Here is a 15,568-nt window from a genome sequence, read left to right on the forward strand (position 1 = left end):
TCTGACAACGGAGGTACCTATCTCAAGTCACAATATCTCTTCGAATAACAGACAATTGTAATTCAAACCCCATCTTCAATGGCTGAATGGACTTTGGTTTCGCGCCTTAAGCATTCATCCTCGCTGTGAGGTACGATTTTTTTAGCCGTTGACATTTGTCACTTGCGGGCCATACGTTGTTCGTCATCAAAAGGCCACGAGCCGATTCAGCACGAGCGAATGCTGTGCAGATCTTTGATAAAGGCATATAAAGGTAAGATACTTTTGATATTTTGATATTGATACACCCGCGGTGTATTGAAAAGGTAGAAAGGCCTGACAACCCACGCCTTATGTTTACACCATCCATCGACAGAATAGAAACATTCTCAGCGGATGATTACTGCCCACGGAAACATGCTGCTGACTAGTTTCTTAATCGCAAGTCCGGTGAGAACCAGAACAAACGATACCGACGTTTCCATCTCAGTCGATAGGCAGGATTATGTCTGAAGACCATTAATATGTCAGCGTTAATGCACTAAAAGGAAAGGGGCAGTGCTTTTGAGCCGATTAGTGGTGAAAAACTGGTTCGAACTGCTTCTGCACTCAATCGCGAGTTTAATTATGTAATATGTAAGCCTCAGGTTTTTTGTCTGTGATGTTCGGGGAGGGGATGCTCTGTTTTATCCTGATGTTGAACAAGATCAATTTTGATCAATTACATCACGGAACTCACCAAGTACGGCCTCCTCTAGTCAGTCTCCAAACTCATCAGAACAGCTTCCAGTTGACCCTGCATGTACCAATACATAAACTCTCTCCAAACTCACCAGAACGGCGTCCAGTTCACCCTGCAGGTACCAATACATAAACTCTCTCCAAACTCACCAGAACGGCGTCCAGTTCACCCTGCACGTACCAATACATAAACTCTCTCCAAACTCACCAAAACGGCGTCCAGTTGACCCTGCATGTACCAATACATAAACTCTCTCCAAACTCACCAAAACGGCGTCCAGTTGACCCTGCATGTACCAATACATAAACTCTCTCCAAACTCACCAAAACGGCGTCCAGTTGACCCTGCAGGTACCAATACATAAACTCTCTCCAAACTCACCAGAACGGCGTCCAGTTCACCCTGCAGGTACCAATACATAAACTCTCTCCAAACTCACCAAAACGGCGTCCAGTTGACCCTGCAGGTACCAATACATAAACTCTCTCCAAACTCACCAGAACGGCGTCCAGTTGACCCTGCAGGTACCAATACATAAACTCTCTCCAAACTCACCAGAACGGCGTCCAGTTCACCCTGCAGGTACCAATACATAAACTCTCTCCAAACTCACCAGAACGGCGTCCAGTTCACCCTGCAGGTACCAATACATAAACTCTCTCCAAACTCACCAGAACGGCGTCCAGTTCACCCTGCAGGTACCAATACATAAACTCTCTCCAAACTCACCAGAACGGCGTCCAGTTCACCCTGCAGGTACCAATACATAAACTCTCTCCAAACTCACCAGAACGGCGTCCAGTTCACCCTGCAGGTACCAATAAACTCTATCCCAACTCACCAGAACGGCGTCCAGTTCACCCTGCAGGTACCAATACATAAACTCTCTCCAAACTCACCAGAACGGCGTCCAGTTCACCCTGCACGTACCAATACATAAACTCTCTCCAAACTCACCAGAACGGCGTCCAGTTCACCCTGCAGGTACTGTTCGGTCTTGGTGAACATGTTCACCGCCAGTCTGTTCAGATTAGGGTCGTGCTGCACCCCTGCCTCGAAACTGCTCGTGCTCGTGGAGATGTTACTGGCGCCTGAAACAAACAAAAGACAGGCTGTTTTGATTCATGAACAAAAGACAAGCTAAAGACAGGCAAAAGACAGGCTGTTTTGATTCATGAACAAAAGGCAAAAGACAGAAACAAAGTCTGCCGGCGTATAGTTACGTAAAAAGTACATGCCGAGTACCAATGCAAATATCAAACGGTAGACAAAACTGTTATGTTTTTGCATATGGAAACAACAACAGACGGCGTACGGCCCTCCAAGATAAAGTGGTTGGTTGTCTACATCACAAAAATCGATCACCATTGATGAACACGTCTATATGCTGTTAACATATATTGCCGAAGCATCCGCACGAAACCTTTTCTCATTTTTATCAAATCGTGTCACTGGAATGTATGTGTCATTCGAAGTTATCATCCCAAAAACACTTTGCCTGACCAGCCAATCTTTTATTGGACGGCCGTACGCATATAACCGCAATGCTCTTGTGCAAAGTCTCTTGGTAGGTGCTGGGCTGTGAGCATAGCCTCAGCAAGTCAGCCACCCCACCAATCTCCCCCTGGCCCAGACCCCCTGCCGAGAGTTATGGGCGGTCCAGGCCATTCCCGGGGCTTCAGTCACATGTCCCCACCGGGTCATCATTCACACGGTACCCGCTATGTCACGTGATCGGTCAGGGTGACAGGTGATCGATGATCAGGATGACATCGTCGGGACCACACGGGAAACGGCACCGGAGACGCCGCGCGAAAATCGAGAAAAAGGAGAAAGAAAATCGGCAGGGCTTGTGACATCAAGGCATGGGTAAACCCCAACGAATCATATCGCAGCAGTCTTACGTGTTGCGCTCCATGGTCCAGAACAGGTTAAAGTTGAGCTTGACTTCCATTTTGGTTAATTTTTGTCGTGATTAGTTTTGATTGAACTCAACTATGGTATGTCGATTGACAAGTTATACCTATAGCTGTCTTAGACATGATTTCTACTTTCTGATTTTAACATCAGTTTTTTTTTTGCAATAAAATGAGTTCGTAAAAGAAGGCAAATGTGCCTAAAACCAGCATATACTAACGGACGAGTATTAAAAGGAAATCGATAGCATCAGCCAATAAACGGTCCATCAGATTCACTCATCACCCGCTTGGTACCATAAGGAAAACGGATCACTACTGCCTTTAACCCTCGCCCGTAAACGGCGATCTGCCACCTTCGCCCATGCAGGGGGGGGGGTTGGTGCGACCCCCCCTTGGCGTTTGAAAACGGAGCGTCGTAGAGCCTAGCGGAAAAGACCAACGGATTGCTCTCGCCGAGATCTCGCGATTGGTGGTATATTTTTTGGTCCTAGGTCAACATTTGACCTACTTTTGACCGGTCAAAGGTCAAATTTTCGGAAAAATAGATTTTTTTCAACTTTCCGCGGCGATTGCGGCAAAACGGTGGGAGATATCGACTTGAAACCTTCACTCTCGTGTTTCTTGATCAATTCTCTATCGTTTGGTATGTATTTCGTTTCCCTAGCTCTAAAAATGGCGCGTTGGGAGCGCCGGAAGTCGGCAAGGTCACAGTCGGCGGCAGAAATTCGAAAAATCAAAATTTAAATTTTTGAAATCTGATTGTATTTTTGGATTTGGAAGGTCCATTTGCTCCCTATAGAAGCTAATATTGCTGCATATTCCCATTGAGGTGACAAGAATTAGCAAAATAGTGGTTCGGGCGCTTTTCAAAAATAGTACCGGACGCTGTTCCTCTTGTGACGTCATAGCTCCGTGACCTGACCTGACCCGGTCAATTTCTTATACCATATGATAGCCAATACTTGCCCCAACATGCATGGGAAGTTTCATCACGATCCATCAACCGATGTCCGTACCACCGGCAGGAAACCTCGGGCGTTGGCACTCAGTTTGTGAAAATCCGGCCGGAGGCTGTTCCCTTTGTGACGTCATAACTCCGTGACCTGACATGACCCGGTCAAATTTTTTTTATCAAAAGATGCGCAAGGTTTGCCCCATAAGGTACCCAAAATTTGGCGGCGCTGCGCGCCGCCGTTTTTTGCACTATTTCCGAAAAACCTCAGGGGGGGGGTTGCACCAACCCCCCCCCTACATGGGCGAGGGTTAAAATCACGTTTCTGCCAGATGCTAACTGCAGACAACCACTCTCGTTACCATGACAACAAAGAGAAACATGAACACGATACGGCACATGTCATGCTGTCTGTTAATCATCACCCATACCTATCAGGCATGATGACTCGGCCATAAAAACAGCGCGGCAACAGAAACTGAGCCGAACGATGTTGAAACACTACCTGAGGGCGGTAACCATGACAATCACAGTTGCATCACTAAACAACGGACCGGTTCCCGAATATAACCTTCTCTTCAACGCCCTCGCAACACCCATAGGTGTTGCGAGGGCGTTCCTAATCTCTCATCCCCGGCCCCGGTTCATAAAATAAATAGCGTTTGTGTCAGGCATGTGGGAATTGAAATATTCAGCATATTCTAATGAACTTACCTAAATATTCAGCATTTTGAGTTTTCAGATTTGGTTTGAAGCGTGCCAGGTACATTGATGAAGCTTTGAAGATCCTATTTTAGATTAATATCTTTCTACAGCTCGAGAACAGCTGGGCCACTAGCTCTCAAAGTTGGTACGGTATAAGGGATCGGTCGGAGAGGAGCCACACATAATCAGCTTAGGACAGGTCCAACTTCGCAGATGCACAGAGCACATGTGCACTGCTTCCGATTGCGTTCGCTCGTTATTCGCCAAACATTCTTATTGGTTCAAAAATAGGTTTTCGATGTATATGTTTATGCATGGATTTCTGATCCCGTTAATTCACTTAAAAAAAAAAAACAAGGCTTCCGGATTCTAAAGTGTTTTTCCCCAGATTTATGTTCGCCAAAGGGTAACAATGTTTGAAAAGGACATAACTTTGGGCCACCTACTGCCACTGTCACCTTACAAGACCGACTATTTCCACGAATCTAACATTCCGTAGCAATGCCGTAGAAGACTCCACCCTTCTGCCGTGTTACGGGGACCATCACATCTCACCGCCATCTAGTCCACTATGCACAGGAAGCCGTACATTTCCGACCGCAAGTGGTGGAGACGGCTTACGGAATTAATGATGGCGACCGGAAGTGGGACCGCACGAGCAACAGAGTGTCGCCGACAGGTCTCCGGCGGCGACATACGCAGTTCGGGGGGAACTGCGGGGCGCTGCGAATGATGAGTGCTTTGGCTTTGAGATGAAACGATCAAGATCGGCTCGACGACCGCGATGGCAAAGCAACTGAGCCTTGATGAAGGCCAGATATTACCACATTGCCTGTCCGGATGTGTTCGCCGATTCATGTCCTAACGTTATGCCTCCCCAAGCAGGAAACATTCTCATTCATGTATAAGTTCCAGCTACATCTCTTCAGATCTTACGTCACATTAAGTTCTCCCAGCTTCCGCTCCGGATGCAACTGCTTCAATAGATTCCGATATTCTAACCGGATATTTATTAATTTCTTCCGGATATTTATTAATTTCTTCCAGCATTTCCCCCGGATGTAGGTATTTCACTTTTTCAGAATTCTCCCCGGACATATTTCAATGTTTTTCCAGAATTCTCCTAGATGCATGCCCGTTCATGACATCTCTTCGCACAGCTGTAAAACAACTTATTTTCCAGAAGCAGCGGAGCTAGGGAAAACGCCACTATCCGCAGCATAAAACAGCGTAAAATCTTCAAAGTCCACGATAGTGGCACTGCCTCACAAAAGAAGACATTGGAGAGTTTCATGAGAATTTCAGCGCGGGATAACTTCATGACTACCGCTGGGACGTCGGTCTCAAGACATTACTGCCCAAATCCATTTCGTTTGATAGCTTCGGTCCGGGTGGAAAGACTGACCTGAGTCTCTAGTCGATAACTTCTCGTTTTTAAGTGACTGCTCCTTGCATGAAGACTCCATGGTCCCCCTAGATCTGAGAAGACCTCAATGCGGAATCTCAGCCACAAAGAAGGCTCTGCCATATGTCAGTACACACACACGCCAGGCAAGGGTCAAGAGGTCACGGACTGCACGAAACTACATAATGACAGGTGGGTAACGTGACAGTAGCATGGCTGATGACACCCACACATACGTGAAATATCAGACATGCTTTGATATTTTCGAACAAAGAGGACGTATTCAGAACTTAAGATTGTTACATCCCGGGGTCGCTTTGTACTTATCTTTTCTCAAATACACCCACACATCTATCTACATCTTTGCCTATAAAAGATACCATCATTTGGCTGTTTTATGCTCAGCCAAAGAGCCGTAAATGTAACTAAAAACCACATTCTATTGAAGTTAGATACATGTACAATACCTGCATATATGTACATTGCATAATCTAACCAGCGTCGAATGATTTGGTAACAAGCCGGGTCAATATAACATTACAGCCTAGTCTTCACCACCACCAATCATATCAATGCCAGCACAATCACCACAGGACGCGCGCATCCAAGTATACCTAACACACAGGTATCGCTCGCCCATAGATCCACTGTATCAATGCACGGTGATGCTAGGAACGACCCTCATCCCGGATAGGGGGTGAATGGGGGGAGGGGAGGGGACACACGGAATGTCATTCAGTCTCCACTGATGTGGAAGCCAGTGCCGCTCGTAGTTACAGTATTGGATATCAGACAGGTATTGTGATAGTTAGGGAATTAACGTGGGGGGCAGTCAATGGCTGTTTTCGGCTCAAGTCCATTGTATTCAGCCTAATGGGACCGCCTTGCCGACTGGTGGTAACGGCAGACTGGCTTATTGCCGTGAAGCGATTCAATGGCATGTTGTTAAACCTTTGACTGAATTCTTCATATTTCTTTTCTGAAAACTAGCAACACCGGCAGTCATGCTCACACTTCGTAGGTGTTGCGGATGACGCAATCGTTTTACAGAAAATCGACACATAAGTAACGCTCTCTCGTATAAGGATTTCCGGTGCAAACGAGAAAATTAATTTCAGTGATCTCTGAGCCGATTAAAAATCCTACGGGAGACCTTAACATAACTCGATACAATTCGCGACCAAGGATAGAACTCAGAACATTCCATGTTTGCCAACAAACATGCTAAATATCAACACGCTAAATATCGCACGTCGCACGTCGGTTGAGAAAACAAGCGTGTGGCACTATTAACCGGCTACAGACGACAGCTATCGCCCAACACTCATCAACAGACAACAGGTGGTTTTACACAGATGCTATTGAGCGACGGATCGCGACATTGGATCGCGACAATCCAACGTCCAATTGTATTGTAGACATTAGAGCGACATTGGCTTGTGGACTGGCTGCTACACCAACCAGGCAACATCCGCCTAGATATGTCATCCATTGTTTGCTCAGGCCACAATCACGTTTATGTGCCACAACAGGTCACAATCACAAAAAGTAAGGTCACATTTATGAACCGGTTGACCAATCAGCCTTCCACAATCCGACAAACTCGTTCTTGGTCCCCATACCCTCTCAGGCTCTCAACACTACCAATTCACAGCCCCCAGCTCATCTTCTCTCAACCCAACCAGTACTGCGGCATACCACGAAACACGCTCCGCCGAGTGTGACTCTTTCGGTAACACCTCATGAACCGTGACGCCTCATGCAAGCTGCATGGGGTCGCGGCACGGGAGTGCAGAGGAGAGTCCATCGGCGCTGACCTCTTACGAAGTGCATATTTGATGGGCTGTGGTGCCCGGAGGAGTCCGTTGACTCTACTCGGTGGCGGAGACGGGGCTGAGGATGGGGTTACCATGTGGGGAAGGAGGGGTAGGGGAAGGGGTAGAGGAGGGGGAAGGGAAAGGGGAAGGGAAGGGGTAGGGGAAGGGAAGGGGTAGGGGAAGAGGGAATTCTCAGGGAACAGGAGTATGAGAGAGAGGGTGAGAGAGAGAGAGAGGGATGGGAGAGAGAGAGAGAGAGAGAGAGAGAGAGAGAGAGAGAGAGAGAGGGTAAAAGAGAGAGGGTAAAAGAGAGAGAGGGATGGCAGAGGGAGAGGGAGAGGGAGAGGGATGGAAGAGGGAGAGGGAAGGAGAGAGGTAGAGAGAGAGGAAGTGAGAGAGAAAGAGTGAGAAAGAGAGCGAGAGAAAAAAGCGAGAGGGAGAGAAAGGGAGCAAGTGCGGAAGCGATACAATGCGAAATGAAGAAAGGGGAGTTGGGAGAGAGAAAAAGAGAAATTAAAAGCACAACTGCGACAAAAGCAGCACATACATGCCAATCAATTATCGCCAATGTATCCAAGATAGGAGAGAGGAGAGGGGTAGCCAGTTGACAGGCTGGGAGCAGAAGGAGGGTCGGGGATGAGGCCCTAGCAACAGCCGAAGGCCGCGACGACGGCGGGCCAGCCACCGAAACATGTTATATGGTGTGAAAGCGCACCACAAACAGTCCTAACTAGACAAGTCTCCCCATTAACATTGCGTCTGAGATGAGAAGAACAAGAAAACAGACGACCGAACAGGAAAGTTTCGAAAAAAAAAAACTCTGAAAACCTGCTAGAGGCATAGAAGCAAGATGGTGAAAAATACGCCATCAGAAAGTTTGCAGGTCTCAGCGGGAACGAGTTCTCAGAAAATCATCTGCCGTTTTTCACGACGCCGAAAGCTTGTGAACTTCTCGGCGGCTTTTAAGATTCCCTTAACTACATAGAAACGCGGATAGCCTTTCATGTTATCATTTTCTGATCAGGTAGCGCCTGCAACATAAAATGTACTGAAACTCGCCCTATGGCAATCAGCATTTAAAAGTTTGCAGAGCGCAGACAAAAAGGCGACACCTTAGGTCCGCGATCTGAATCCATGCTCCGTTGAATTCAGATGAGGGTTACGGTAAGATGAGTTTGCTGCTATGGCAACAAAGTCAACAAGCGATCGACACTGTCACTGTATTTCTCAGTAAGTAATGCCGTAGCCTTGGCGCTTGGTAATGCCTGTGCAGTGTGTAACAGTGTGAAAATAATCACATTAACTTCAAAAGCCTGAAAACTGCGAGCAGATATTACCGAAGATGAGACCTTGCAAGCAGGACTAATGTCTTAGACATAGCCTGTTGAAATGCATCTCTGATTAAATGAAAAAGGAGCAAGAGGCATGGCAATAACGACGGTAAGCACGTAGCAACTTGAGTACACATTTCTTGTGATATGGTAGAGCTACATATTGGACAATCTACCGAGTGAAGACGCTTCATTTTTCCACGGCATCGGCGGCACGATTTACGAGATGTGCACTTGACAGACATTACGGCAGGATGTCGAGGTGGCCTACGAAACGAACAGCCTCCATCCCGTGTTGGTAACAAGGCGGGAAAATACTTAAGTCATAATCATTTGATTTAGACCGCCTACATTCATTTGATTTACGATTGTGTTTTATTCAGTGTGACCTTGCTATTCGACAAGATCATTCATAAGCATTAACTTGTTTTATTTTATCTTACTTGGCAAGAGACGGCAAGCATCAAATATACACAAGATGTTTTAATGAACATAACGCCCGTGGTTGGATTGCCATGTAGAGATCCTTGGCGGGCTCGGGCATATGACTCAAAATCCCCAGAGTGTAAAACTCGAAACACGTATCTCCCCCATAAAGCCACAACATTTAAGCTTGTTCACGCCTTGTGTTACAACTCCCTCTCCCTCTCCCCGCTCAACAATTTTTGTTACTTTACCCAACTACGGTCAACGATCCCGAATTCAACTTTTTTGTCTTAAAATCGGTTCCGAAATAATATTCAGGTAAAGCTTGTGAATTGGTTTCGATTGATACTTCAACCTCCCAACTCAAATCGGCAATGTCCCAGCCCCAAGACTGACTTTCCGGAAGATCATCATTCTCCGGCTCTCGAGCGACGAGCAATACCTACAGTCGACAGCGCCACCGCCATGGGCGCTGTGGTATTTCACAGCTCCGCTTATTGGCCGTGCACAGGGCTGAGCCATAAGCCAATAGAATATCATCAAATGGATACATAAACAAACGTTCATGCTTTACATTCATACATAAATGGAAGCCGCTGGTATGTGCAACAAGCACTTGATGGGAGGGGATGGGGCTTGTGTTGAGGAGATCTTCGTTTTCATTATGCGTTAGATATGATAGGGGAGAGTGGGGTGGGTTGTATCAGTTTTTACTCCGAGACCCATAACCTCGTAACTATCCGTGATAAACTCATTGTTTCCATACTATCCCCTTCCTTGATTCTTCTGCTTTTTTGTGCAAAGTAACTTTTCCGCTACCTCTACCAGTTTTTCTTCTACGGTCTCCCGAATAGAACAATGTTTTTGATACAACTTGCCCCATGGCTTGGGTGAGTTGTATCACATGGTGGGGTAATTTGTATCACTATTTCACGTTTCAGGGAGTGTGCTTGCTACTGGTTTTGAACATAACAACAACATTAAATGGGGTTAATACAATGTGTAGGTATGCTCAAAGGCTTCACTTTATTAGACCAAACTTAGGGTAATGCAATCCGAAAGAAACATCAACAGACTAGACGCAAAAGTGGCCCGTTAAGAGCAAAGAAGCCAACACATTGTGCCGAAATGGAACGAGCCTTGACTAGCTGCCTACAAACGCGAGCCAGGGCTTAGCTTTCGCGATGAAAAGCAACATACCCATACATACATACATGTTACAACATACCCCACCCGGCTCTGATACAACATGTACTTCGCCGCCATCTTGGAAAAAACATCCTCCTGCTCAAAAAACAGCGGACAGCTGGAGAAATCCGTTTTCTCTCACGCAGCCTTAGAACCTACCCTCACCACCGCTACGGAGATCTTTCAAATTCGTGCACATCTAAATGCCCAAAACACACATTTTCTTGCAACTCATTTTTTTAGAATGACATTAAAAAAAACATAAAATCGGCTCTCACCTCGAGACGCGTCCACTCAGCCACAAGACAGAACAGGGAAAGATGGCGCCCGGAAAACCTCGTCGGCTGGTCGTGTCGCGAGCGCCATCCATTGGATAAGTTTGGCACAATTCGCCCTGATACAACTTGGACATGATACAACTCTCCCCGCTCTCCCCTATTGGGTGCAAGGGACCTTGAAATTTTTTCATGCTAGCACCATTCTAGCCATTTTACACATTTCTGGAATAAGCATTGCAAGGGTATTGACATCGCAAATACCTTTGACTAGCGCATGAGCAAGGACCAGCACAACATTACCAGGCTGCTGCCTGCTTTCAGAAAACAGTTTACCAGGGAAGCACATCGCAATCCACGTGGAAGGCATACCTATTGACATTCACATAACCCTGTCGAATGCATAAGTCTGAAGGTTCTGGACGTCCCCAGTCACCTGGAGGGCGCCATTATCATCCGAATGAAGGTCCATTTGGAATACCTGAGCGCCCGAACGCTAAACTAGCGGCCTCCAAACGTCCCAGGTGAGCCTCCTCCACTGCAGATACTCCCCATGGAGAAGCCGCCAATACGTTTCCATGGCAACCAACTCATCTCCATGACAACGGCGGAGTCACACATGCCACGCGACAAAGTTTCTCACTATGGAAATGCTTGCGGGCGTGGAGAACTTCCAACAATGCGAGACATTTGGCGGATGGTAGGGTAGGTGTCGACATAGGCCGCTTGCTGCCCAGGATCATAAGACACATTTTCGGGAAAAGAAGGTGGAGGGGGAGACCTTAGGCCGATATAACCGAAAAGCAAGAGCCAAGAACAATGTTCTTCAAACTCTTGGCCTCTTGGGGTCTAAGACTCAGATGTGCATTGATCACATAAATTGATTCAGGATCAGATACAATCACTAGATCTGGGATCATATGGACCATAGGTATATCCAGCTTTCTATAATTAAGATCCAATATCATCACCATTCGTTCAGCAAAGTGGTATGCATTGGCGTAGATCACCTATCGTCACATAAATAACATATGGGTACAGGATGCATGGTGTATTGGTGTAAGATCCATGCAGATCCTAGATCATTATCATTTATTGCCAGATCCTGCGAGATCCCACGCCCAATGCCTGTTTCGTTTTTTTTTCGTAGGATTCGAAGGGATCATAGATTCTATCCTTCAGGTTGGCCGTAAATCTAGCGAGATCCTGGATAGAAGATCCCACACTCGATTCCATATACATTGACATAACAGAACCCAAAGGAATGATGATACAGGAGGCTGTGACTTTTTGCGTTTTATTGTCTAGTGTCTGCGGTTTTCACATAAGCCACAATGGGGTTCCGTTATCAGCGACTGCACAGCGTCTCACAGAAAGTTGATCCGGCAAACTTTCCCTAGCAACTGCGCATATTGTTAATGAGATCAGGCACCATCAGCGCGGGGTGTCGGTATATTGATGAGGACGCCGTAAGTCAACATTGACGTCACCAGACACCAACTATCTGAACTGTTGCACCAGAAACTTTCAGCAATTAGAGCCAGATATGCAGCGTAACATTGTAAAATGAGTGGATGTGTATAATGAGATGGTAGTTACGTCGTCCACTCCAGAAGTTGTGAGACTGGCCTCGTAAAATCCATATGAACAGTGCTAGATACTTGTTGTTCTCACAAGTCCTTACCACAGTTGTTATAAACGTACTTGCGTAATTTTGTTTTTCTACGTTGCAAAAGACGGCAACGGTGTCACCCTGAACATGGCAAGTCCCACGCGGCTTGTCACAGTGACCAGTGTAGAGCACAGTCAGGTTGTTCATGTGAAGACAACTTAGAGGGTTGCTGTGCAATAAAATTTTGGGATTAGCTTGGCAAAAATGCCCGAGAAACATAGCAAATTGACTCTTATGTGACTTGAGACGAAAGCTGGATGTATTTTTACCATCATGAGACCAAGAGACAGAAGGTCCAATGAAAACACACTGACTCCTTCAGACCCAATAAAGACAGACAGCGCAGGTTCACTGGGAAGCTCAAATTAGTCCCTTACTTAGAACAAAAAGGCAAAAACTTCATAACCTGGGTCACCTACACGGCCAGATGGTCAACAAGGAATGATTCGTGAAGGTTCTGAGGGAGTTGAGAAAGAGATTTCGCCGCAAGAGGTCGGAACTCTTCAACTGTGGCCAGGGGCTCCTGCACCAGGACAGCGCACACACCCACAAGTCCACCATGGAGACGAACTATCTGACACAGATGTGCGTCAAAACCGCCCGTAACCCTTCCCACAGTCCTGATCTGGCCCCCTGGCTTCTGAATGTTTCCCAGACTGACAGGGAAGCTCAGGGGCCGTCTTTCGGAGGATGTGGAGGAGATAAGTGAGGCTGTGACAGAGGCCCTGGGCACCTTCACTTTGAAAGTCTATCAGCAGGCCTTCAGGCAGTGACAGGAGCGCTAAAGCAGGTGCATTGGACTCGGGAGGTTCCATTTCGAGAGTCATAGAAGTTTCATGCTTCTCTGAAACAGACAACTGTCTCTGCTGAAAAAGTCTCAAAACTTTTGGAGTGCACCACGTATGTACGTAATATGATCGACGTCATAATCCTTGAAAGTGTTGGTCTCCAGGTAAAATTCAGAAGACCAGCAGTTTGGATGTGGCCTGAATACCCCCAGCTATTTAGACTGGTAGATCTAGATCTGTCAAATGACAGAGCGACCTCGCTGTCAGACTTAGACCGAGTGCATACCGTGCCATTCGGGTAAGGAGAAAACCGAACTGAAACTAATGACCGCTTCACAAAATATTAATTTGACGTGGCCAGTAGGAGAATTCCTAGGATCACATCTTCGCTCGACCTCTACGAAGCTGATCCGCTGGAATTGTCAGTTTGTCACATCACTCCACTTCGTTGTCTGTCCCCATGACCTTGTCTCTTCTTCTCCCCCCCCCCTCTCTCTCTCCTACCTTCCCCCCTCTTCCCCACTGCACGTCTCAGCCCCACCCACCTTTGCGTGGCGAGTCGGCTGGGTCGGGGGTGTCGATGTCGGGCCGTCGGCGCGGGGAGGGTACGACACCCTCGCCACCCTCAGCGCCAGCGGGGGCAGCCTCGGCCATCACAGCTGACCTTCACGAGTTCTGGTAGGTGCTTCTTGAAGCTATCAGCCAGACAGAGATCTAAGAGATGATGCTTCTCCGGCAGTGTTCTGTTGTATCTACTGCCTCACAATGTCCACAGCAGGTTACAGGCCAGATTAGCAGCAGTCACTAGGGGCAAACAGACAGCAGAGCAATGTCAGTGTTTGTGACATACAAAGCAATGAAAGTCAGCTGTTAGCAGGCAATGGTGGGTATAATACATCAGCTATGCAGAGACATTATTCACCTATACAAGGCAAATTCAATATTCACTATGTTCATTATGTAATAGGGTACCTAATACCTGTAGGATGCTGTAGGCATTATAATGCCTATAGGTATAGGTAGCCTATAGGTATCCAGGTGTTGGGAATAGCAAAACAACCAATAAGTTTGCCAAATTACTGACTTTTTGCCAGTTATTAAATACCATCCTGTTCATTATGCTTCACATTTCATATATGGCCTGGCCTGGACAACAAACTGACCCATGAAATTTGGAATTGTCTGAACAATATCGGGCTGAATGGCACAGCAATTGATATACTTTAACAGGTAGGATTGAAAAGTGGATAGCTTTGATGATTGAAAAGAAATATACACAACAAAAATACCTAAAAGCAGGGCCGGGGTAAGCAGTGATGGCCGCCCATCACTGATGGGCAGCGCAGGCATCACCAATAGCTTTGATGGTCTTTATCTTGCAAAAGTTGTTAAGTGTACCATCTTTTTTAAAGTAACAGCAAATTCTTATTGCATTTGGGTGATGAGTGCAGTAGGGGGTAGGCATTTGGGGCCGTTGCCCCAATTGCCCCCTAGACCCGCCTATGCAAATGCATATCCCGTAAGCACGGTTATACATAACAGTCATGTATTGCACCCAACTCAAACTAATAGTATATAGAAGATGACCAATCAGCAAAACTCAAAAAAGCATTCAACTCAAAAGTGGATTTTGGGTATCCCTTCCACAATCTTCATCATAAACAAAGGCAAAAATTGAAATACAAATTCGTTCAGACAAAAACACCTAGTTGCACAACTACTTCCACGGTGCATTATCACATTTCCTCTTACTTCAATTACTTCAATAACTGCCCGCAGTGCTCACCAATTACTCACCTCCCATCAACACTGGATTTGTTTACTCGACGACTTGACTCGCATTGCAAATCCCCACACTTCCAAGCGATTTTTAGCGACTGGGCCTTGAAGGCTATGGTGGCGACATCTATAAATCTGTTGTAGCCCTGCCTTGCCTACCTGCCAAAACTCATCGAATAGGCGCTGCAGCTGTGTGCGAGGGAACGGTGCTTAGCCGAGAATCGAGATTGAGATGAACTTAGGACGTGAATTGCGGAAATCACGTCGTATCATGGATGCTGCTACCCAAAATATGTCTCGAGTAGGAGCAGCCTTTTTGCTTGATGACATTCCAAAACATGTCTTTTCTTAGAATAAAGCGTAGACTTTCTGTGAACCAAACAGTACGGAAAATGAGCAGTGAGCACAACCTGGCACGAGCATGACAGCAACGCCTTTAACCCTATTAGTGGCAGGGGGGGGGGGGTTGTTTTCATCCACCCCTCAGGTTTTTCGGGAATATCTCCGAAACCGCTGAAGCTACGATGCTGAAATTTTCTGACTTTTCCTAAAACTAAATTGGGCACATTCCCTGAAAATTTCAAGTTCAT

At 46.5% G+C, this 15,568-nt stretch overlaps 1 protein-coding gene across 2 annotated transcripts in view; it reads right to left on the reverse strand.

The window, feature by feature from the left end:
• Nucleotides 1-15,346, reverse strand: part of LOC122392638 (biogenesis of lysosome-related organelles complex 1 subunit 2-like) — a 47,505-nt gene extending 32,159 nt beyond the window's left edge. The window contains exons 1-3 of one of the 2 annotated variants that reach the window (XM_043387724.1): nucleotides 14,997-15,346; nucleotides 13,745-14,003; nucleotides 1,679-1,812 (exon numbers count right to left, since the gene is read on the reverse strand). In XM_043387724.1, coding sequence (XP_043243659.1) covers nucleotides 1,679-1,812; nucleotides 13,745-13,853 — 243 coding nt within the window. In that variant the 5' untranslated portion in view covers nucleotides 13,854-14,003; nucleotides 14,997-15,346. Of the gene's footprint in view, nucleotides 1-1,678; nucleotides 1,813-13,744; nucleotides 14,004-14,985 lie in introns of both variants that reach the window. The other variant, XM_043387725.1, reaches the window with a different exon arrangement.
• Nucleotides 15,347-15,568: the final 222 nt, after the last annotated feature.

Source organism: Amphibalanus amphitrite, unplaced genomic scaffold (genome assembly GCF_019059575.1).
Source record: "Amphibalanus amphitrite isolate SeventyFive unplaced genomic scaffold, NRLGWU_Aamphi_draft 000494F_arrow, whole genome shotgun sequence".
Taxonomy (NCBI): domain Eukaryota; kingdom Metazoa; phylum Arthropoda; class Thecostraca; order Balanomorpha; family Balanidae; genus Amphibalanus; species Amphibalanus amphitrite.